The 24377-nt window shown below is 39.7% G+C and overlaps 2 protein-coding genes and 1 long non-coding RNA gene across 12 annotated transcripts in view; 1 reads left to right on the top strand and 2 right to left on the bottom strand.

Moving 5' to 3' along the window:
• Positions 1-8553, bottom strand: part of LOC102082205 (uncharacterized) — a 13987-nt gene extending 5434 nt beyond the window's left edge. Inside the window, exons 1-2 of the mRNA XM_005469730.4 lie at positions 8428-8553; positions 8112-8198 (exon numbers count right to left, since the gene is read on the bottom strand). The gene's annotated coding sequence lies outside the window, so the exon portion shown is untranslated. The remainder of the gene's footprint in view (positions 1-8111; positions 8199-8427) is intronic.
• Positions 5119-18457, top strand: znf362a (zinc finger protein 362a). Of its 10 annotated transcripts, none has more exons than XM_003459578.5 (9): positions 5119-5415; positions 8955-9018; positions 10390-10630; positions 10902-11027; positions 12660-12984; positions 13169-13393; positions 16253-16331; positions 16427-16585; positions 16674-18457. In XM_003459578.5, exons 2-9 carry the CDS (start codon positions 8956-8958, stop codon positions 16791-16793), a joined length of 1338 nt encoding a protein of 445 aa, XP_003459626.1. In that variant the 5' UTR covers positions 5119-5415; position 8955; the 3' UTR covers positions 16794-18457. The 10 variants fall into 10 exon arrangements, 8 of the variants coding, with proteins under 8 accessions (XP_003459626.1, XP_013122657.1, XP_005469788.1 ...); XM_013267203.3 differs by having other exon boundaries at positions 5120-5415; positions 10423-10630; XR_001223554.3 differs by lacking the exons at positions 5119-5415; positions 16674-18457 and adding exons at positions 5450-5785; positions 13721-13927 and having other exon boundaries at positions 16427-16474.
• LOC112846907 (uncharacterized) overlaps positions 10455-24377 on the bottom strand; it is a 20609-nt gene continuing 6686 nt past the window's right edge. Inside the window, exon 3 of the long non-coding RNA XR_003220123.1 lies at positions 10455-10669. This is a non-coding gene — a long non-coding RNA (uncharacterized LOC112846907). The remainder of the gene's footprint in view (positions 10670-24377) is intronic.

Genomic DNA, 24377 nt, shown 5'->3' with positions numbered 1-24377 from the left:
AGGAATCCCTAACACAGCATCGTCACTGTGATATGCTTAGCAAAAACAGAACATTTACTTTTCAGAAGGTCATCTTGTGCTCAGATCTTGCCTTTAAAAATGCTGCACCGCCAGAAAGATTTGTGCAACTTTCTTCTGAGCAGATAAGCTTCAAACGCTCAGGTTGAGAGTGGATTTTTCCCCACAGAAGCTGTGCTTTTGCATGATCCTCCTTTGCATTTCAGCCCATTAAGGAACAGAGCAAGCTCCCAGACAGTTGAAAACATGTGCAGACTAATGAGTGCCTTTATTGAATGACGAATCAGACATATGAAGGTGTTGCATTGTTTTATGGATGTCAAAGGGACTGTGTGTCTATAGCTCTAGTATCTTGGATATCAGATGAGGACTCACACACATACATATATATATATATATATATATATATATAGTAGCTTGCAACATATTTTTTAAGGTACAAAAGGAAAATAATCTTGTGATGTCCTCCAAGGGGAGTCTAGGCTTGAAATTTTGAAGTTTATTTTAGTGGCTGCCTGAAAAGCCAATCATGTATTTTCTACCACTTATCCGGGTTTGTGTTTTGGGGGATGAGAGTCTGAGCAGAGAAGCCCCAAGTTCCCTCACTATGGCTCTCTCTATCAGCTCATCAAGTCATTTACAAGTCAGCTGAAAGATATAATATCTTTAGCGAGTCCTGGGTTTCCCCCGTGGCCATTCTGCTAGTAGGAAATACTCGAAACACCTCACCTATGAGGCATCCAGCAGTCACCTGACTAGGATGCCTCCTGGTTACCACCTGAACTGGCTGCTTTTAATCTGGAGGAGCAACGGCTCTACTCAGAGTCCCTCTGAAAGATTGAGCTCTTCCTTCTATCTCTAAGTGAGAGCCCAGATATCCTGATAAACACAGTGTAGGAACCATCTAAACTTACAAAAGCGTTCCTAAAAACTGAGCCTATTCATGAGAGGCCCCCGCACCGATTTCTATGGCATAATAGTGTCATGATGTGTGTGTGTCAGAGGAAGCCAAATTCAGACTTAAACTCAGGCAGACAGAAATAAAACTTCAAGCATAGTAGGAAATGGTCCAAAGAAAAAAAAATCCAGGAAACAAATACAAAAACATGTTAGAAACATCTTGGGGTGGAATAACAAATGCATTGACAAAGGATAAGTAGAAAACTGGTTACTTAAACACACAAGGCTCCCCACGGGAAGTGAACACAGCTGGGGAACAACACAGGTGCAAACAATCAGGGAAACAAGAGGAAGTAAAAGTGAACACGAGACAGACAGGACAGAGAACTATAAAGAAGCTAAAGCAGAAAGTGAAATGTGATAAATAAACAGTCACAGACACAAAGAACTGAGATGAGAGGATGGATCGAAACCCTGAAACAATTAGGAACTGAGAATGAGACTAAAAAGGAAAATATATGAATAACAATATAAACAAAACTATAAGCACGAACCAAGGAAGGAAGAACGAATTTGCACAATCAGTCTGATGAGGTTTATCCCAACTTGCAAAGTGAAGAGATGTGCTTCTTCTTTCCCCTCATAAAATTAAATATCATACATAATATACACTGTAAATGTGCAAGACTTGTTTTTTTAACCTGACTCTGCATCCTGACCTGATGTAAGACACGGGCTTCACCTGCAGTGAAATATCTCATTGGGTTTCTTTGCCTCAATAACTCATTAACCTCTGATCTGTAACTCTACTGGCAGGAATCATCACCAGTCAGTTTTTCCTCACAATTTTTAAAATCTGTGGATTTCCAGAGATTTGGAAAAGTTGCTGCAGCACTCCATTTACAATCCACTTCAATAAAACTAGAGTTAAGATGATTTTAACAACTGTAATAAAGTTTCTTTGTTTTTTTGTGTGATTACACTATGCAGCTCAGTTTTTGTTTTGAAAGTGTTATATCCTGTTTGATTTTGTCTCCAGGGTACAGAAAATATATTTTATTATTTTTAAACTGTCACTTTTTTGTGACTAGAACAGTGAAAAAAAAAAACAGATGACCTTTCTGATGCAACCCAAAGGGGTGTATATATGTATATATATATATATATATATATACATATGTGTGTGTGTGTTTATCATTTATTTGTTATAGAGTACTCCCAAAAACTTTGATCATATAGGAGAAAAAATGGCTGGCATCACAATTACTAGCTGTAAGACCGGGGTGTTAAATACTATTTTAAAGAGATCATGAAATACAAATGCATTTTCGACATCTTATGTAAGCATAATGATGACATTTACAAATTGAATTATTTCCCACAATAAATCAGCAACACATTTTCAAACGTTTTGCTTAATTTAAATCAAAACAGGGTGAAAGGAACCCTTTAGTTTGCATCTGACTAGGTGAGGGGCTTCTAGCATGTCCTACAAGGAGTAGGTGCCAGAGCAGACCCAGAACACGTTGGAGAGAATCCTTGGTGCCTCCCAGAAGACCAGGAGGAGGTGGGAGGGGAAAGCGGTGGCATGCTTTGGCTGCAGCCAGCATGAAAAACGGCTGGATGTATTAGTTAAGATAAATTTTTATGTATGTTGGAATTTAACTTTGTGGCAATAAACAAAAAAGGAAAAATGTGGCCATTACCTATGTTATAGTGTTATTCCATGGCAAATATGAGCTGACCGCATTTACTTTCAGCCCAAGTAAGAGCCACATATGTGTAGTCAGAAATCTGCCAATTAAATCAGAGCCTACTGCTCTCTATGTGCACCCGCTTTGTATTTAGTGGCAGTTCATTTGAATGCATTTTGTTTTCTCTGTCTGACTCATTTCAAATATGGAAGAGGTGGAGTCCCACTGAGATATACATTTTACATAGATTTGAATGTGTGTGTGAGCACTTGCCCTTATGCTAACAGCAAGAGGATGCAGAGTGTAAAGAGAGCTGCAGCATGTTAGTAAATGACACATTAAAGAAAATCATTAATTAAGGTTGGAAGGTTAAAAACCCCAATAATCCAACAGTCCTGGACTAAATCATCTGATCTTATTAAGGCTCCATTGTATGTTGCTGGATATTATAAAATTAACACCAAACATTCAGCCTACTTTTACAAGCAGAGACAAAAAGCTTGAAGCATCACCTGCAGCACAGCGCGTCAAACAAACATAGTCAACAGAGAAGGTAAGAAGCTTACTCAGCTGTGCAAACAGTCTTATCACAAAGTAAAGAACTACCACCGGTGTGATATTGGCACCTTAAAACAGTTTACAGCAATTAAATCACAAGGATGTGTGCTTTCAAACAATTTTTGTCAAATATAATCCATAAAAGGGCCATGCTGTTTAATAACGTTGGGATTGTCCCCTGAAATTCTTTTTTTAGAGAGATTTTTGTATCAAAGCCAAGCTTAGAATTCAGTATTTTATAGCATAAAGTATATGTTACACCTGCAGTAAAGCACCACACAGAAGCACAGGCATCAATCTAGGCGTTTTAACGGTTTGCTCCACCCTGCCACAGGACTAAAGCTAACACTGATGGCTGTGACGTTGTGCAGTGTGATGGCCTGGAAAAAAAGTGAAAGCAACACGGACAAAATTCTGTATGCGGTAAAAGATAAATCACTAAAGAACATATTTGCATTCATGTACAAATACACTTCAAAAAATTTAATTTTACAAAAAAGAAAGAAAGACAGGAAGCACTCCGTGGCTCTCACATCTGATCAAACAGACATTTCACACAAGGAACAAAATCCAAGAAAAAGTGCTAATCACTACTATATGTGGTGCAAATGTAGCCATGCAGTATGTTATCACCAAAGGTAAAACGAAACAACAACAAAGAAAACTCCACATGCATCCTCCTATTCACTCAGGCCACCAAACCTGTCTCACAGGTACATCTTAGACCCTTGAAGGTTCTTATCTACATCCTATATTATTACTTCCTCATGTATCCTAGCAACCAAATGGATTAAAAATGACCCATTTTGACCCACCTTACTAAAACATCACATTAACATCTAATCTATATCCACAAAACTTGAATTATCAACAGGTTAACAACACTGTAGCATGGGCATGTAGTAGTAAACCTCATCTGTGTAGTTTGGTAGTTTTTTTTATGGTTATGCTCTGAAAGGATTCAACACTGAAGAAGACTTCCTGAATTTGGATTCCTTTTAAAACTTACTTTATCGCATAGCACATATTTACAGATACTTTTTGGAGTAAAATGTAGCAAAAAATTGTTTTGAAGCAAAATCCAAACTCACCACCTTTGAACTGGTCTCTTTCAGTGATGAAGAAACAGTACAGTGTTTTTGCACTTCACAGGATGGACCGTGAATGTTATGAAAAAAACACAAATCCTATTTTTATTTAAACAAAACCTTTGTTTGTAAAAACTGACAGCCCCATTTTCAGTTAAAAGTGATGCATGTCTGCTGCTAAAACATAAAAGTCTGACATTACTGCAATACATGCTAGTATTACCTCAAAGAAGATTCACTTCTTACTAATGAGCCCCTTTGAAATGGTGTCTTCAATCACTAAAAGAACCACACTGACAGTTTTATACTGCCTCTATCGTTCCGTTAAATAATGTATTGTTAGATACAAATAACCATCACAAACATTACCTCCAGTAATAAATGACCAGTGGGAGTTTAGCGGTGTCCCATTCCCTAATGTAAAGTGACTAAGGCTAAATATCTCCTGTTTTCAGCATTGAGGCAAAACCTTCACCATCAGCTGAAGCCCTCTCTGTGGCAGCAGTGCCATCTCCTGCTGAGCTAAGCACAGAGCATATTAGCAGCCTGTCATGCTGCTGCTGCTGAGAGGATTACACTTCATATGTGTGCATGACCATCATGATCTCCTACACATGGGCGCCAGCTTTTTACAGACCATGAAACAGATTACACCTGCATAGGGCAAATCCCACTGTTAGGCTGCACACTTGTTACCCCACCTCTATCTCTCTGATGGAGGAAAAAAAAACAAAAAACAAACCAAAAGCAAAACAAAAAACTCAGCAATAAAACTTGTTTTATTATTTGTGTGCACGTCTGTTCTCAGTGATGACACAAGAAAGAGACACCCTTGCACATGCAAATATATAAAATAAAATAAGATAAAATTCATTATTGCCAAACAATCAGTGCACAGATATATGTGAACTTTTCCAATTTGTATCTAACGCTACAGCGCAAATGCGCACACGTTCAGCATCTGCGAGGAAACCAGAAGCCAGAAAATGGGTTAAAAAATCTGTTTGAGCGCAGTGTTTTTACACTGAACAATTCCTCGCCTGCAGCACCCAGAAGTGAACAGCAGGCGACCCGGAAGATTTGAAGTCCGACTGAGAGCGAGCAGAAAGAAGACTCTAATCCTTTTTAAAAAATTATTTCCTTGCTCGCTGGTTCAGGTATGTTGGCCACTCGATGCAATTTCTCTGCCTCTTTTTGCTTTTTTTACCCTCCTTACCCCCTCTCTCTCTCGCTCACACACACACGCAGCTGCTCCGTGTCGCTTCGTCACCGTTTCTATTTAAGTCATGCAAAAGTTGGAATTTAAAAAAGCGCATTTGCAGCGCATTAATGGCGAATAATCACTTGGTTTTTCGGCCGCAGTGCCACTTAAAGCTTCCACGGCGCGTCAGGATTATCATCGACGTTTGGATTTATGGCTCAGCAGCTGCAGAGCATTCAGCAAAGGCATGATGATTGTTGTAGGAAGTGTCAGGGCTTTTTTTTTTCCTCCTCCTCAAGCCGGGCTATTCAAACCTGCAAATCAAAGTAAACAATCATTCGTACGCTTAATGCAAACATGCCGCTAGCAGATGCGTCGCAGCAGCGTTTAGTCACATCCGGAGAATTATCTGCTTATAATATTCGGATCTGCAGAATATGGCGTCCAGTGCTTATAAAAATAAGACTGGGCTGCCATTTTTGTTTTCCTTTTGTCTGAAATTTTTTAATAAACTGTCTGAGAATGTGGGAGAGGCGGCGGACAGACCGAGGAGAGCGGAGGATCGTGTCTCTCCGGGGGGAACGGCTCGTGTTTAAAGCTGCTCGGGTTAAGATTTGCACAGTGTTTCGGATCCCTTTTTTGTTTTTAACGGAGGGTTAAATCAGCAGAGCAGGTACAGAAATGGGAAAGTTAACGCCAACTTTTGTTTCAGGGAGAAGTTGGGTGTCATTTTTTTAGAGGCAATCTCGCAGTCTGATATATTTTTAAAGCTGAAATATTGAGGTTTAAAGAGGATGTTCTGGATTTAAAATGTGCCGCCAGCAGACCCAGACTGACTAACCAACTGTGTGATCGTTAGGATCTAAAAACTATGCAGATATATTCGTCTACTTATGCAATAACAGTTCATGCAAAATTAACAACATGAAGCATGTTTAACATGATTGTTTTTAGAGCCTTAATAAAGCTTTAAAAGTCGAAGGAAAATGTTATTTAACCCAATTATTTATGCTACATAAGCCACTGATAAAAGCTTCGTGATTTCTATTTTCTGAGTGTATATTCACACCCTTTTCTCTTATTAATAATACTATTAATAAATAGTCATAATAACCACAAAGTATCAAGGTATAAATATTAACGAACCCAAAATAGGGAATTTTAATCTGCCATGTCTGCAGCTGTAAATATTAATATGTTTAAAACTCATAAATTTCAGAAAGTGACAGGTCAACTTAAAGCTGATCTGTAGTACCACATTAACCTATAAGGGTCACTGATGTGATGTGTCCAAGTGCATCATATGATTTATTTAATTCATCACCTGCAGTAACCAGTAAGAGTGTCACAGTAACCTCAGAGTTTTAAACAGCATTATTAATGTCTTTAAGTGACATTTCTTGCTGTTGCATTACCCGATTTTCTTCATTTTAAACTTGAACACCTGGATTAACTTTTGTGTTTGTAGCAAGAGTAAACATAAAGTTGTTCAAATGAAATAAAGATTTATTTTTATAATTGGTCACAAGCACAATCTTTAACTCTACAAGTAAAATCTTATAAGTCATCCATTAAGAAACCAAGTTTCATATTGTTGGTAAACCTGTTAGTTTAGAGAGAGAGCAGAATAAATACTGGCGTGAATTTTTACTTAGACTTACTTTATTTTAAGAAGCTGTAGGGCTGAAAAAGACAATCTGATATTGAAGCAAAAACTAATGAAACTAAAAATCAGTGGTTAAAAAGTCACTGTGGGCTGTGGGAAAAGATCATTTTCACTATTTTCTTAAATCTGATTCATTAATCGGAATTGACTGCAAAACTCTACGTGTGCACAAGAGCTCCTTTCCCAAACACCTGCATAGCTTGGATGTGCAAGTCTTTTTTTTCCTTCCGACTGGAAATAATTACACCTTTAACTTGCCATACTCAAGGTCAGATGCAGTACTACAAAAAAATTAAACTAATCTGGCCAAACTTGGCACAGTCAATCCTTAAGTAAGCAAAACAATGCGGTCCTGACTCTATAGGACGTAAAAATTAACCTGCTGATTGGCTGCTGTTGCAAGCGTTTTCAGTGTGTCAGGGTGTCGCGTCTGAAAGTGACAGAAAGATGTCCAGCACCAGACGGACTCCTAAACTGAGCCTGCTGCCTTAAGACAGAAATGGTCCGGGAACTGAAACGTATCCCCACTGGCATCATTAGAGAAATATTTTGCGGGGTGCACTGTACGCTCGTACCCCTGAACATATCAGTTTTGTTTCTCTTGGCTCGCAGATGTGGACTCTGTTCTGCCTCTGCTAAGCCAAACAGACTTAGGAATGGGGATGTGTGCCAAAGCATGCAATGCGAAATGTTTTAAAAAGAACTTCATACAGGGTTGAAAAGAGAAGTTATGGAAAGAAAGGCCATCGGGTCAGGACTTGAGCAGTTAGTAACTTTCTTTGCCTGAAAAATAGGAGTGTTTCTGCCCACCTGGTCAAACCAGCTACTTGATAAAGCACTGTTAGGTTTGTGCCCGCATTGTGCCATCATAGTCAACCAGGGAAGAAAACAATTAAGGTTAACAGCTGAGTCATTTACAAATGAGTGTAGCATGTAGTGTCTGTGAAGCAATACAAGTAGTCTGTGTTTATAATTTGATTACTGACCTTCTGGTTTAGGCACTGGCTGTCTTTTGGGTCTTGCTGTACTCTGTGCTGACACCGTGCAAACTTTGCTCTGTTGCCCATCAGACTCTTAACCAGCCGGGGCCCCATGTGTCAAGGAGGAGACAGAGAGAGCGGGAGATTACGATCTGAGCCACTTTGCTTCTAACATTTCTGTTTTCTCTGATAACTGTTGCTCTAGCTAGCTGTTGTAATCTTGCACGAGCCTCTCTCGGGCAGCATGTCCATCATGCAGACTTGTGGTTGGAGATCTTAAAGAAAAGCCTGACATCACTCACACACAAAAAAAAAAACTCACCGAATGCAACTTGGAAGCATCCTCCCTGCTATCAGTGATGAAGATGAAGTGTGAGAAAACAGCATTTTCTCACACACTTTTCGGGAAGCAGGAGGACTCATACAGGGTTTCTTTGAAAATGCTGTCACAAGACTAGAAAAGATTATCTCAAATTATCACGTCTAACAGTCAGCTGCTGCACGGGTGGAGAGCTACTGACACATGTTTTAACCGCTGTTTGCTACATGAACAACAGATCCACACATAAATATATAGGACATCGTTTTACAGGGATTCTCACAACAGTGGGCTCAAACAAGATCAATCTGAGGAGCCGCACACTGGTAATCAGTGAAGGGAGTTCAAAATAACTTCCTGCATTGTTATTTAAAACTTAAAAACAATCACTCACCTGTGGAACCAGGGATAAGGTATCACACGTAAATGTGGATGTCCCCGTCTTGTAAGTCTGATTACCAATGTTTCCTCAGTCCTGAGCATTTACAGCACCCTTCACCTTTTTTATAACCCCTATGTATTTATTTCAGGATGGCTGAACCCCGCTTTAACAACCCCTATTTTTGGCCTCCCCCTCCTGCCATGCCTGGTCAGGTGAGTGACTGTGGTATTCACCCTTGTTTCTAAACATCTTAACACTAGACTATACATGACTGTAACTTTTAGAATATTTTTTGCTTTTGTTTTAAATATATATATATTTTTAAATGATCTAGACAAATAGAGCATTCAATATTTAATTTCTTCATATTTTGCTTCAAAAGAGCCAGATGTTCTTGTAGTATTTTAAATAGGTCTTGAGCAATAGTTGTCCAGACTCTCAAAGCTGTTCTTTGGACCATGGCTGCTTTTTCACTTTTTGCTCCAGTCCTTGTAGCTGACCATTGTCTGAGGTACAGATTTATGAGCATAAACAAAGCATCAAACTCAAGCGATCAACCAGTGTGGTGTCTAAATACGAACGAAAAATGCCAAAATTAACACAGTAGGCATAAAACAGTATTTTTACACCAACAAGGTGATTCCAAAAGAGGTATTTTATGTACAGTGGACACTGGACAAGTGGAGGATTAAAATAAGAAGTAGCAGGTCTTCTGTTCATATGAACCAGATAAACAGTATCTGAATGTCATGTCCCTAAGAAATAGGAAAAAAATCCAGTAAAAACCTGACAAAGGACCTAAGAGATGCATCTGGTCCTCCACTTGAAGAGCTATTTACTGAAGCTTCATCATAACTGATCTTCATGGAAGGGTGCCTAATGAGAAGTGTGTATATATATATATATGTATAGGTTGTAGCTCTATAAATATAGAGCTACAACCAGAAAACTATTTAGCTTAGCCTAGCATGAATAAAAATTAAAAAGCACCTAACTAGTGTTGTGTACAACTAAATCCTTAAATGGTGATATGTGATGATGATATGTAACTTCGTGTAAAACTACATTCTGATTTATTTTCATGGTTTTTTATTTATTGCAGTTAAACAGGTGTGACATGTAGGGAAAGGCTTTTTAATTTGGAGAGAGCTAGGCTAGCTTTTTATTTTCTAACAGTTTTCCCATTCTTTAAGCTAAGCTAAGTTGTGCTAACTGTCTGTTAGTTTTGGCAACACAGTTAGCATAAATCTTCCCACCTGAATACTGTCAATAAAATGAATATAGAGAAAGTGTAAGTGTATGTTTAAATAAAAGTGTTACAAACCTTGACACCAAGGATTCTTTAAGATCACTCAGAGGAAGTCACTTTTTATTTTTTATTTTTTTCTGCAGTATTCAGTAGCTACTACCTATTTGGGCTTCTTTCTGGTTTTAAAAATCATAAAAAAAAAAAAAAAAAAAAGCGCCTCCAAAGGGAAATGTAATATCAGGTGTTAGCCACAAGAGGGAACCATTTCCTTATGAACTGACTGACTGAACTGATGGCTGTTTTCTTGTCACAAATGTTGTTTTCTGGCTGTCAGCTGGATAACCTAGTATTGATCAATAAAATCAAGGAGCAGCTGATGGCGGAGAAGATCAGACCGCATCATCTGCCCCCTGCTTCAGCCCCTTCCCAGCAGCCCCTACTGGCTACCTCCAGCCAGCCTGAAGGCGGCCAGCATGGAATATCCAAAGCCCAGCAGATGCCTGTTCTTCACAACCACAGCCCATCTCAGCCTGATATCGCCCTGCACGCCCGCCCTGCCTCCAGCTCAGTCACAGGTACTCCAGCGCTAAGTGCACACCAGTTTCCTCAGTCCCCTGCAAAGAGTCATTTGGCTCATTAAAGGCTCTTATAATTAGTAATGAAAAGTTTATTCACATGTCCACATATCAGGAAGTTACAGTTATATATGTTGTATCAGCAAGGGCGCACATATATGTGTCTGTATTCGGTGGATTTGGGGACATTTCTTCAATAATTTTACTGTAATGTCATTTCATTGCTTTAGACTGTAATTACACAGGCTGTGTGTGTGGCTGTGTCTTTCAGGCCGTATTCTTGGAGATGTAAATTTGAATCTAGATGATAAGGCAGCTATAAAAGCCAGAGGATTATGGGAAGACTGGCATCTGCGTCAACTCATAGATCATCCTTCTAGAACAAACCACGTCTCAGGTAACCATGCAGATTTCTGCAGATATTATTGATTATTCAGAATTACAAACATATTTATGGGTGTGGCTGTAGCTCAGGAGGTAGAGCAGGTCAGTTGGTAATCAAAAGGTTGGTGGGTAGCTGGTCCAGTCTTCATGCCAAAGTATCCTTGGTGAGATACAGATCTCCAAGATGCTCTCGGTGTATTCATCTTGGTGTATCAATGTGTGTAAATGTTAGCTAGAAAGCATTTAGGTGCAGAAAAAGTGATTGAATGAATGGGTGTCAATGAGGCATGTTTTATAAAGTGCTTTAAGTGCTTAAGTTGAGTAGCAAAGTGTTGGATAAGAGCCAGTCCATTTACCTTTTACCATATTTACAGAGATAAATTTAAACACTAAGATTTCACAGCTTTATAATGAATACGTTGTATTTTAAGATGAGAGAATTTAAATGGATGGATGGATGTAGACAATGTGATCAAAGCCACATGGTAACCTAAACTAAGGAACTGCAGTTTAAACTCTACCTGTGCTCTTTGGCACCTGCAGACTGGGATATTTCATCATTGTAAAATGGATCAACTAAACTCAGATGGAGCATCAAGTTATTTGCATTTGACTATACATGCAAATTCATAGTTTTTCTGCGGCATGCTACATTGTACACCATTAATGGGTCCAGGTGCCTAAACTGTGTCACGGCTTAATGAAATCATGCCAAGTCCTATCGCCAGGCAAACAATACTTGTGTGTGCAGTCCTGTGAAAAAGTGGAAACACTAATACACTTTTACTGCTTCCATGTGAAGTTAAAGGGTAAGTAGCAACCAGGTGGTGCTAATCAAATGCATGCGAATAATTGATGATCAGCAAGTCTGAGCACCTCTATAAAAGTGGAAGTTTTGTTGGTTTGCTGGTCTGAAGCATTCAGGTATGTGTGTGAACACAAGGCCACAGTCCTCCCAGGAGTGGATGTCCCAGCAAATTCATCCCGAGGTCAGACCGTGCAATGCTCAGAGAAACTGAACTAGTTTGAAGGATTGTTGGAAGAAAACCTTAGGTTTCAAAAGTTGCATCTGAACAAATCAGTCCTGAAACAAAGTAGAGATGTTTGACCATAATGCACAGCATTTAAACACACCCCCCTCATAGCAACTGTCAAGCATGGTAGTGGAGTGGGGATGATTTGGGCTTGTTTTTCAGCCACAGGCACCTTGAGGTCCTAAAGTCAACCATGAGCTCCTCTGTATACCAAAAGTCATGCAACGGGACAAGATAGATCACAAGCACAGCAGCAAAATCTACAACAGAAAGGCTGAAAAAGGAAAAATCACAGTGTTACAAAGTCCACACCTCAAAATTTTGTGGCAGTACCTTAATCTAACCTCAGCGAACTGAAGACACACTGTAATGAAGAATGATGTCAAAGAGAAAACAGTTACTTCAAGTTACTGGTGTTAAAGGTTGTTCTACAAGCTAATGAATCACTACACAGATGTTTTTTTTCCCATTTTCACTGTTGATTTAAAATGAAACGTTTGGGGATCCCAGGAAATATGAAATGTCTGTGAATATCTATTCGATCCTCTCTGGATTTATGTCAGCTGAAAGGCAATCGCTTTGCAATCATGTCTTTGTCTTCCATCTATTAGGTGTGGCGCTGGCATCCAGAACAGGCAACCTAAACACCTCGGAGATCATCACCCCCACCACGCCCACCTCAAGCAGCCACAGCCGGCTGGGTGGAGCTCCCTCCCCTCACCTCATCTCAGGGTTGGCCGGCCACGGCATGGAGCCTGGGAAAAACAGCGGTGGACTCGTGGGACTCCTTGGTCCTCCTCCGAAGCAGGAACGAGGACGCAAGAAGATTAAGGCAGAGAACGGGTCATCTCTTTTGGTGGTGCCCTACCCATTTCTAGCCTCAGGCAACGACCAGTCGTGCATCACCATTGCTGCCAAAGAGGGAAAAACCTATAGGTAGCAAAGGACCTGCATTTACAGCAGCTCGTTTCAGTCCAATAATAATTTAAGACAGCGCTTCCTCATACCTTTAACATGCAAAGAAACTCTAAAGTGGTTTGACGACACTTCTGCTTTTTTTGGAATAATGGGGGTTGGAAGAATATTGACAAGTGCATCTCTGTTTCTGTTTTTGACACAGGTGTAAAGTTTGTCCGCTGACCTTCTTCTCTAAGTCAGACATGCAGATTCACTCCAAAACACACACAGAGGCGAAGGCTCACAAGTGTCCTCACTGCACCAAGTCCTTTGCGAACGCGTCCTACCTAGCCCAGCACCTGCGCATACACCTGGGCGTCAAACCTTATCGCTGTACCTACTGTGAGAAATGTTTTCGCCAGCTCTCCCACCTTCAGCAGCACACCAGGTCTGAAATGGTTATGGTGTATTTGTGACAGTTTGTTTTGCAATTACGTTGTCATCTTCTAAAAGCACAGGGAACATATATAGACAAGTCCTATTTTAACGTGACAGCTGGATCTTTCCCTACAGTTCAATGTTTCCTAATGAGGATAATCACTTAATACTACAACATGAGAGAAAATATATGCGTGAACTTGACATATTTATTTTGTATGTAGGGTGAATGACTCTATAAATAATGGTAACTTGTAAGAACAGGAGCTGACGTTTGAGCCTGGTGTACAGCCCGGAATTCTCTGTGAAATCTACAAATAAACATTCATTTTATTAGGTTTGCCTGTTCAACTACTTCTCTGAACAAACACTACTTTAGAACTTGAAGCAGATGAGCTTATAGTAGAAGAAGACCACACCAGACGCCACTCCTGTCAGCTAAGAGCAGGAAACTGAACTTCACCAAAACTGGACAACAGAGGATTGGAATAAACATTGTCTGGCCTCAGATTCTTAAATTCTGATACCACATCTGGATTGTAGGGTAAGAATTTGGCATAAACAATGTTGTAATGGTGTGGGGGATATTTCCTTGGCACGCTTTGGACCCCTTAGTCCCACGGGTACTTAGATGGCTGCTTTCAGCAGGATAACACACCATTACACAAAGTTCAAATCACCTCAAACTGGTTTCACGAACATGACAGTGAGTTCATTGTACTCGAATGGCCTCCAGAGTCTCTAGATCTCAATCAAATCGAGCAACTTTGGAGTGGCAAGATTGGCATCGTGGATGTGTCGCCGACAAATGTGCTATCATATCAATATGGTCCAAAATCTCTGAGGAATGTTTCCAGCACCTCGATGAATCTATGCCGTAAAGATTAAAGGCAGTTCAAAGCAAAAGGGCAGCCAACCAGGTACAAGCGAAGAAAAGAAAATGCATCTTTTTTAAACTCATTTAAACCCTGTATTTAATTTAAATAGTTCCATGACAACATAACAAAGGCAGACACTGAGAAATACTTAATTTTTTTTTTGTGTGTTCATTCTGAATTTTGATGCAAGCAACAAAAAACTGAAAAGTCGTGTAATACTAAAAATGAATCAACTGATGGAAAATCCAAAACTAATTAGGGTTATCAGCAAGAAGTCATAAACATGATCACATAGAGAGCATCCACAAGAGGCAGAACCATCAGAAGTCCACAGGGGTTTAACATGAAGTGAGAGTAATGGGTTAGCAAAGTGTGTTGAGCTTAGAGTTTTTCATGTCATGAAGACAGCGTTATTTCTAACTTTGACAGATAATTACATGAACTTATACTGAACACATACTTTGGACAATAGAAGATTATGATCACAGTTTTTGTCTTTGGAATCAGCTGTAAAACCACCAAATTGGTACCAGTTCTTTATGAATGGCACAATCCTACTATAAACTGCACCAATTACATATACATCCAAATTCATTCACCAGGCAATATAAAAAAAAAAACCCAAAAATGCAGAAACAACCAAAGTTTATAAATGTAGGTGTCAATAAAAGTAGTAAAAGTAAATTTTCTAGGTAATAATATTCCAGCAAAACATTTGCAGGCTAAAGTAATTGCATTGAACTCACTTAAAATGGCCTTAAATCCCCTTAAGTTTCAGTTGATTCTGCAGCTGATTCAAGGAGAAAGAAACTGAAAATTTGATTGCTCTTTTTCCAAGTTCAGTGCAAACCTTTGGGGCAAACAGAAGAAATGAACAATAACTTCTCACATTAATAATCTCTGGCTCTCTTCCACAGTGTCTCTCTTGTCCTGTCTTCCTCACCTCACCCCCAACCGGCCGCAGCAGATGGCCGCCCCTCCCTGAACCTGGTTCTGCCGGAGGTTTCTTCCTGTTAAAAGGGAGTTTTTTCTTACCACTGTCGCCAGAATGTGCTTGCCCATAGGGGGTCATATGATTTTTGGGATTTTCTCTATTTTTTATTTTTTTTTGTATTATTATAGGGTTACTGTGTAAACTTACTGTGTAAAGTGCCCTGAAGCAACTGTTGTTGTGATTTGATGCTACATAAATGAAATTGAATTAAATTGAACTTTTTGGTGACTGTAAGTCAATTCGATTCAATTCGATTTTATTTATATAGCACCAAATCACAACAACAGTCGCCTCAAGGCGCTTTATATTGTACAGTAGATTGTACAATAATAGATACAGAGAAAAACCCAACAACCATATGACCCCCTATGAGCAAGCACTTTGGCGACAGTGGGAAGGAAAAACTCCCTTTTAACAGGAAGAAACCTCCAACAGAACCAGGCTCAGGGAGGGGCGGCTATCTGCTGCGACCGGTTGGTGTGAGAGAAGGAAGTCAGTGAATAAGATGTGAAAAAATCAAAATCAACTCTATAAATGAGAGTATACGAGTTTATGACAAGACAAAGGAGGCCACCCAGCCTGAGCAAACGACACACAGTGTTAAATAAGAGTTTTAAAATGTGTAATGGATCTCACGTCTCAATCATAAACATATCATATAATATGTAAGCTTCCTGTGGACGCATGGATATAAATCACGTTGCCATCATCATGTACAGACTTAAAAGTGGAAAGAAGTCTCTTTCTTGCTTCAGAGGACAGACTTTATTTTAAAGGTCGGCCATTCTTTCAAGCATCTGTGTTGCTTTTTGCTGGTATTTTTTTTCCACTTTCCATGACTGAGTTAACCTCACTGAAGACACTTACTGTTCATTGCTGTGCAGAAGTCCTTGTAACTTGAGCAGTCATTTGAATTCATTCAAAACGAAGTAGATTGCAAACATCTACAAGCTGCCGGCTTCCCGTCTCAGCTGTTGGTTCATTTTTCTCATTTCAGAATCCACACGGGTGATCGGCCTTATAAATGTGCCCATCCTGGATGTGAAAAAGCTTTTACTCAGCTGTCTAATCTGCAGGTAGGTAAACATGAATGTGACATGCTTTCTTTTTTTTCTTAAACGTGCCTGACGACAGTTCGGCTTTGTGTGCATGTTTTCTTTTCTCTCTAAAGTCTCACCAGAGGCAGCACAACAAAGACAAGCCCTTCAAATGTTCCAACTGTTACCGTGCCTACTCAGACTCTGCCTCGCTTCAAATACACTTGTCTGCACATGCCATAAAAAACGCCAAGGCCTACTGCTGCAGCATGTGCGGCAGGTCGTACACCTCTGTGAGTTTGAAACCCGAGTCATATTTTTAAGTCTCAATTATAAGGGGCAGCGGTCACATCTAAAAAGCTTTCCTCTGCTTCTTCTCAGGAGACCTACCTTATGAAACACATGTCTAAACATGCAGTGGTGGAACACGTGGTGTCTCATCACTCCCCTCATCACAGGACAGACTCTCCCGCCATCCCTATACGGATCTCCCTCATCTGAGCCCCTCACGCGTCTCCTGCCCTCCTGTTTTCTGTGACATCGTCACTTTGGTCCTCTGATGAACCACACAGCCCGCTACTGGGATCCAAAAACGTGCCAGATTGCCAGTATTTTGTGACGAGGTGCTCTTTTATTGAGTATATCCTCCTGTCCTTCCTTGCTGACCAGATAGTATTATCGGGGGCATCCAAAGATGATTTCTCAGCACTTTCCGGCCTGAAAATCACAGGCCTAAAATTTCATTTTTCTATGTGACTTCACAGGAAAAAAAAATGCTCCAGGCAGCTACATGGAAAACCTTTTTAACCTTTTTTTTTGTGTGTTTCACAGATTTATTTGTCTTTTTTATACAGTCCTTTACTTTCTTTACTCAAATCTTTACAAAATAAATATATTTGCATCAGAAATAGTCTTCCATTAGCTGAGTGGCCAAGTTAACATAAAAGTGAATGCTTATATACTGTGTAGCTATTCATGTATATCGTGCCACTTCTCATGTCAGCTTTGTCAGCAACGTTTCATCAACCACACGACCGTAATACACACATCTTATTATTCTTATTCTTTTCAGCCTGCTGCCAAGTTCAACCTGAGCCGCTGTGACTCATTATAGTTTTAATTCTTTTCTTTTTTTTTAATTTTTGTTTTTGTATTGTTAAACAAATATTGCTCAAAGCAATCCTGGAGAACTCAGTTTAATCTGGTCAAGGTTTAAAAGTTCTGAATGATGAGGACTGTTATAAACCGTCTCATAAAAAGATACTAAATAAACCTCCAAGCCACTGAAAAATGAAATGGAAGCTGTCACACAACTAATGCAAGAGGTTCTGCATTCAGTAGTGTTACAAATGCAAGGAACAATGTTTCATTACTCCGCCCATAAAAGGCAAAAAACCCAAAAACAACCCTCAGAAAGTGACTGTAAAGCTCTGTGTTATGAATTGAAGGTTTATGGTTAAAAATAAATGAGTATGCTCCTGGTCATGCTCTCAACCTTGATGCGCCACCTTGGGGCATGAATACCGTGGACTGTTCCACTGAAGACCGAGATGATGCTCAACATAGAAGTCCGTTTGATGCAGAACCCGCACATATATGTGTGACTCTGATGGGCAGTGCAAATGGAAGATGCAAGATAGAAGCAGTACAGTGCTTCACAGTGGCCAAATTTAAAATCAGAGAGTTTTTTGCTTCTTATGGGCGGAGTTAAAAAATGTTATATGTTGTAACCCAAACATGTGTTACTCTCAGTTTAAGTTAAAACTGAAAAAAAGACAATGTATAATCACTTATCTTGCCAAATTTATATTTGTTTGTGTGTGTGTGCGTGTGTGAGTGTGTGTGTTGTGTGCACTTTGTTTTGTCCGTTTTGTATTTAATCTGGTTTTAAAATAAACCAATGTGGTGGCAAGACTTCCACCACCGTTATTTGACAATAAGCTTTTTCCTTTTTGGTTGTGTAATCAAAGCATCAACCTTATTTGAATATGAATTTTTTCATTGATTTATGAATGAATATTTTGTCATTTTATATGCATTTAAGCCTTAACTTTGTTACAATTCTACATTTCATTTTGTTGTTGGCTTTACATTTGCCTTTTATGTTATAGCATGACGTATACTGTAAATAAACTATACCTACTGTCAACCCATTTTATATTAAATAGTTGTAAAAGTCTTTTCCCCCCTCCCCTCTTCGCTTTTGTGGTTGCACATAAACAAAATAAGCAAGAAAAAAAGACTTCAGGTGACAGAGGTGTGGAGGAATGACTCACAGGAAATCAACCCCAGTCCCTTACAGGCATATAGATCACTTGCTCAGCCAGGTGAACCATAGTGGAACTGCGCAAACATTGCACATTTAGTCCAATACAACAAAGGTTTTACTGTATTGTAAACTAATGAAAGAAAATGCTGTACAAGTCACCTTATCAGTCCTCATAGCAAAAGTCATGTCACACTGGTCATAGTCCATTAGACCAACTTCTGTGGCATAAGAGTAAATGTGATTCTAAGGTGTGGACTTCACATCACTTATCTTGTTCTTTATACAGATGACGACTATGTTTTGACAACTTCCTTTAAAGAAAAAATGGTTTAGGGTTGGTCAAAAAGATTCTCTTTAGTGACAACTGTGGGGGCATATCTGAAACTACACATTGTAGTTGATGCAAACAGGAGCAAAGAACTTGTATTTGCATTATCAGTTTATGAAATTGATGTGGAATAAAATCAAGAAAGTGCACTTGTACAGCTAAAGTCTCTGATCACTGTGAGCACTATCATCGGGTATCATTGGGTACTTCCAACTTCACACACTGTGCACTGAAGTTGCTTCCAGACAGGAGTCACTTTATGCTTTGTTACCCCCCCCCTCAAACCCAACAAACAACTTAAACATAAAAAAAAAATCACAAAGAAAGAACAATACAGTATCCACATCTGAACCAAAGAGTAAAACAGTGAAATGTGGATTATTAAATATTAGGTCTTTCTCCTCCAAGTCTCTGTTAGTACATGACTTAATAATTGATCAACAAATCGATTTACTCTGCCTTACAGAAACCTGGTTGCAGCAGGATGACTATGTTAGTTTAAATGAATCAACACCCCCGAGTCATTCTAACTACCAGAAATCTCGAAGCACAGGCCGAGGGGGCGGTGTGGCAGCAATTTTTCACACCAGCCTATTAATCAACGAAAGACCAAGACAGACTTTTAATTCATTTGAAATCCTGATGCTTAGCCTTGTCCACCCCAGCTGTAAAACTCAGAAACCAGTCTTACTTGTTATCATCTATCGACCACCTGGGCCTTACACAGAGTTTCTCTCTGATTTCTCAGACTTTTTATCTGATTTAGTGCTCAGCTCAGATAATTAATTCAATTCAATTCAATTCAATTTTATTTATATAGCGCCAAATCACAACAAAAGTCGCCTCAAGGCGCTTTAGTATTGTACAGTAGATCGCACAATAATAAATACAGAGAAAAACCCAACAATCATATGACCCCCTATGAGCAAGCACTTTGGCGACAGTGGGAAGGAAAAACTCCCTTTTAACAGGAAGAAACCTCCGGCAGAACCAGGCTCAGGGAGGGGCGGGGCCATCTGCTGCGACCGGTTGGGGTGAAAGAAGGAAAACAGGATGAAAGACATGCTGTGGAAGAGAGACAGAGATTAATAACAGATATGATTCGATGCAGAGAGGTTTATTAACACATAGTGAGTGAGAAAGGTGACTGGAAAGGAAAAACTCAATGCATCATGGGAATCCTTCAGCAGCCTACGTCTATTGCAGCATAACTAAGGGAGGATTCAGGGTCACCTGGTCCAGCCCTAACTATATGCTTTAGCAAAAAGGAAAGTTTTAAGCCTAATCTTACAAGTAGAGATAGTGTCTGTCTCCCGAATCCAAACTGGAAGCTGGTTCCACAGAAGAGGGGCCTGAAAACTGAAGGCTCTCCCTCCCATTCTACTTTTAAATACTCTAGGAACAACAAGTAAGCCTGCAGTGCGAGAGCCAAGTGCTCTAATAGGGTGATATGGTACTACAAGGTCATTAAGATAAGATGGGGCCTGATTATTTAAGACCTTGTATGTGAGGAGCAGGATTTTGAATTCAATTCATAATTATTGTGGGTGAGTTTAACATCCATGTAGATGCTAAAATGACAGCCTCAACATGGCATTTAATCTGTTATTAGACTCAATTGGCTTCTCTCAAAATGTTAAAGAACCCACCCACCACTTTAACCACACTCTAGATCTTGTTTTAACATATGGCATAGAAACTAAACATTTAACAGTGTTTCCTGAAAACCCTCTCCTGTCTGATCATTTCCTGATAACATTTACATTTACAATAATTGATTACACAGCAGTGGAGAGTAGACTTTATCACAGTAGATGTCTTTCTGAAAGTGCTGTAACTAAGTTTAAGAATATAATCCACCCACTGTTATCATCTTCAATGCCTTGTACCAACATAGAGCAGAGCAGCTATCTGAACGCTATGCCAACAGAGGTTGATTATCTTGTTAATAATTTTACCTCCTCACTACGTACGACTCTGGATACTGTAGCTCCTGTGAAAACTAAGGCCTCAAATCCGAAGTACCTGACTCCGTGGTATAATTCTCAAACACGTAGCCTAAAGCAGATAACTCGTAAACTGGAGAGGAAATGGCATGTCACAAATTTAGAGGATCATCATTTAGCCTGGAGAAATAGTTTGTTGCTTTATAAGAAAGCCCTCCGCAAAGCCAGAACATCTTACTATTCGTCACTTATTGAAGAAAATAAGAACAACCCCAGGTTTCTCTTCAGCACTGTAGCCAGGCTGACAAAAAGTCAGAGCACTGTTGAGCCAACCATCCCTTTAGCATTAACTAGTAATGAATTCTTGAACTTCTTCACAAATAAAATTTTAATCATTAGAGAAAAAATTACCAATAATCATCCCACAGATGTAATATTATCAACAGCTACTTTCAGTACCACTGATATTCATTTAGACTCTTTTTCTCCAATTGATCTTTCTGAGTTAACTTCAATAATTACTTCCTCCAAACCATCAACGTGTCTTTTAGACCCCATTCCTACAAAACTGCTCAAAGTCCTGCCATTAATTAATGCTTCAATCTTAAATCTTCTTCAATCAACCCATTTCTAATAATCGGCTATGTACCACAGGCCTTCAAGCTGGTTCTAATTAAACCTTTACTTAAAAAGCCATCTCTAGACCCAGCTGTCTTAGCTAATTATAGGCCAATCTCCAACCTTCCTTTCATATCAAAAATCCTTGAAAGTAGTAGTCAAACAGCTAACAGATCATCTGCAGAGGAATGGCTTATTTGAAGAGTTTCAGTCAGGTTTCAGAGCTCATCACAGCACAGAAACAGCTTTAGTGAAGGTTACAAATGATCTTCTTATGGCCTCTGACAGTGGACTCATCTCTGTGTTTGTCCTGCTAGACCTCAGTGCAGCGTTCGATACTGTTGACCATAATATCCTATTAGAGCGATTAGAGCACGCTGTAGGTATTACAGGTACTGCACTGCAGTGGTTTGTATCATATCTATCTAATAGACTCCAATTTGTGCATGTAAATGGAGAGTCCTCTTCACACACTAAGGTCAATTATGGTGTTCCACAGGGTTCAGTGCTAGGACCAATTCTGTTTACATTATACATGCTTCCCCTAGGCAGTATCATTAGAAGACATAGTATACATTTCCACTGCTATGCTGATGACACCCAACTCTATCTGTCCATGAAGCCAGATAACACACACCAATTAGTTAAACTGCAGGAATGTCTTAAAGACATAAAGACCTGGATGGCCGCTAACTTTCTGCTTCTTAATTCAGATAAAACTGAGGTCATTGTACTCGGCCCTGAAAACCTTAGAAATATGGTATCTAACCAGATCAGATTCTTACTCTGGATGCCATTACCTTGGCCTCCAGTAACACTGTGAGGAACCTTGGAGTCATTTTTGACCAGGACATGTCCTTCAATGCACATATTAAACAAATATGTAAGACTGCTTTCTTCCATTTGCGCAGCATCTCTAAAATTAGAAATATCCTGTCTCTTAGTGACGCTGAAAAACTAGTTCATGCATTTATTACTTCCAGGCTGGACTACTGTAATTCATTATTATCAGGCTGTCCTAAAACCTCCCTGAAAAGCCTTCAGTTAATCCAAAATGCTGCAGCAAGAGTACTGACAGGGACTAGAAAGAGAGAGCATATTTCTCCTGTTTTGGCTTCCCTTCATTGACTTCCTGTTAAATCCAGAATTTAATTCAAAATCCTGCTCCTCACATACAAGGTCTTAAAAAAATCAGGTCCCATCTTATCTTAATGACCTTGTAGTACCATATCACCCCATTAGAGCACTTGGCTCTCGCACTGCAGGCCTACTTGCTGTTCCTAGAGTATTTAAAAGTAGAATGGGAGGGAGAGCCCTCAGTTTTCAGGCCCCTCTTCTGTGGAACCAGCTTCCAGTTTGGATTCGGGAGACAGACACTATCTCTACTTGTAAGATTAGGCTTAAAACTTTCCTTTTTGCTAAAGCATATAGTTAGGGCTGGACCAGGTGACCCTGAATCCTCCCTTAGTTGTGCTGCAATAGGAGTAGGCTGCCGGGGGATTCCCATGATGCATTGAGTTTTTCCTTTCCAGTCACCTTTCTCACTCACTATGTGTTAATAAACCTCTCTGCATTGAATCATACCTGTTATTAATCTCTGTCTCTCTTCCACAGCATGTCTTTCATCCTGTTTTCCTTCTTTCACCCCAACCGGTCGCAGCAGATGGCCGCGCCTCCCTGAGCCTGGTTCTGCCGGAGGTTTCTTCCTGTTAAAAGGGAGTTTTTCCTTCCCACTGTCGCAAAAGTGCTTGCTCATAGGGGGTCATATGATTGTTGGGTTTTTTTCTGTATCTATTATTGTACAATCTACTGTACAATATAAAGCACCCTGAGGCGATTGTTGTTGTGATTTGGCGCTATATAAATAAAATTGAATTGAATTGAATTGAATTGGATCTGAGATGTGACTTTTCCAGTTGCTCTTAAGTCTGTCCTGGCACTTCTGATTAACTACATTCACCACTCATTTGTATTTCGAACACTCCCAGAGCAACTGAAATAAGAGAGCTCGCTGTCTACAGCTAACAACAATTGACAATCCAGGCAAACTCCAGGGACACACAGGATTTAAACTTAAAGCAAACAGTTTTTCCACCCACAACGCCTCATGGATGCATCCCATCATGTTCATTTCATGACAGTAGCATATCATCGATTCATTGATATCCAGAGAAACATACTGCTTTTATGGGTTAAGAAAGACGTTTGAGTAAGAAATGTTCGAAACCCAACTAATTTGTCAAAAGGCTGAAATGTAGGAGAACAGTTTGGTTGAAAAGAAAATGATGCTATAAGCTGTACAATCGCCTTAAGAATAAAAAGAAAAAAAAAACATGTTCAGACTCCATGGCAGAGCTGAGGCACCTGGTGGTTATAAAGTTGGGAGAGGGAGACTGGGCAGAAATTTCAGGCACATGTCCTACAGGAGATGTTAACAGACAGCATCATGATTGGGATATAACAATAATCAGGCCTATAGGATCACAGTAGCATCCCTATGTAATGAGTTGCAGAAGGAATTTCCTCCACTCATGGACAATGCAAAAATTTCTGCATGCAAATTAAAGGATGATAAACCTGTTCAGGAGCATTAAGCTCATCTGACTGAAGTGTTCACCGTGCACAGTGGTACTGACCGAACTGCAGACCTGGGTTCTCCGAGAGGAGATAGCAGCAGAGGTCAAGAGAAGCTGTTTTTCCAAGAGGCCAAACTATAAAGGTCAGGCATCCTGCCTTTGATGTTGACATTAAACTCAAACCCCATCAGAAGAAGGAAAAGGAAAAAGAGCTCCATATGAGCACCATGTATCAAGCTCGGAGGAAGAGGTGGCTACAAAACAGGATAAAATGACTCGGACATCTTTTTAAGGTGGTGATATTGGGCTAGGAATTGCAGCAGGGACAACACTACTGATGATTAGCAT

This window comes from Oreochromis niloticus, linkage group LG5 (assembly GCF_001858045.2).
Source record: "Oreochromis niloticus isolate F11D_XX linkage group LG5, O_niloticus_UMD_NMBU, whole genome shotgun sequence".
NCBI lineage: Eukaryota > Metazoa > Chordata > Actinopteri > Cichliformes > Cichlidae > Oreochromis > Oreochromis niloticus.
The sequence above is the reverse complement of the archived record's forward strand: the minus strand, read 5'-3'. Positions and strand labels throughout refer to the sequence as shown.

Excerpts from the sequence above, each read along its gene's own strand:
- znf362a (XM_005469731.4), top strand. The coding sequence starts at position 5,673 with ATGGCTCAGCAGCTGCAGAGCATTCAGCAAAGGCATGATGATTGTTGT. Across the intron at positions 11,028-12,659 it reads TAGAACAAACCACGTCTCAG|GTGTGGCGCTGGCATCCAGA; the intron begins GTAACCATGCAG and ends TCCATCTATTAG. Across the intron at positions 12,985-13,168 it reads AAAGAGGGAAAAACCTATAG|GTGTAAAGTTTGTCCGCTGA; the intron begins GTAGCAAAGGAC and ends TTTTTGACACAG.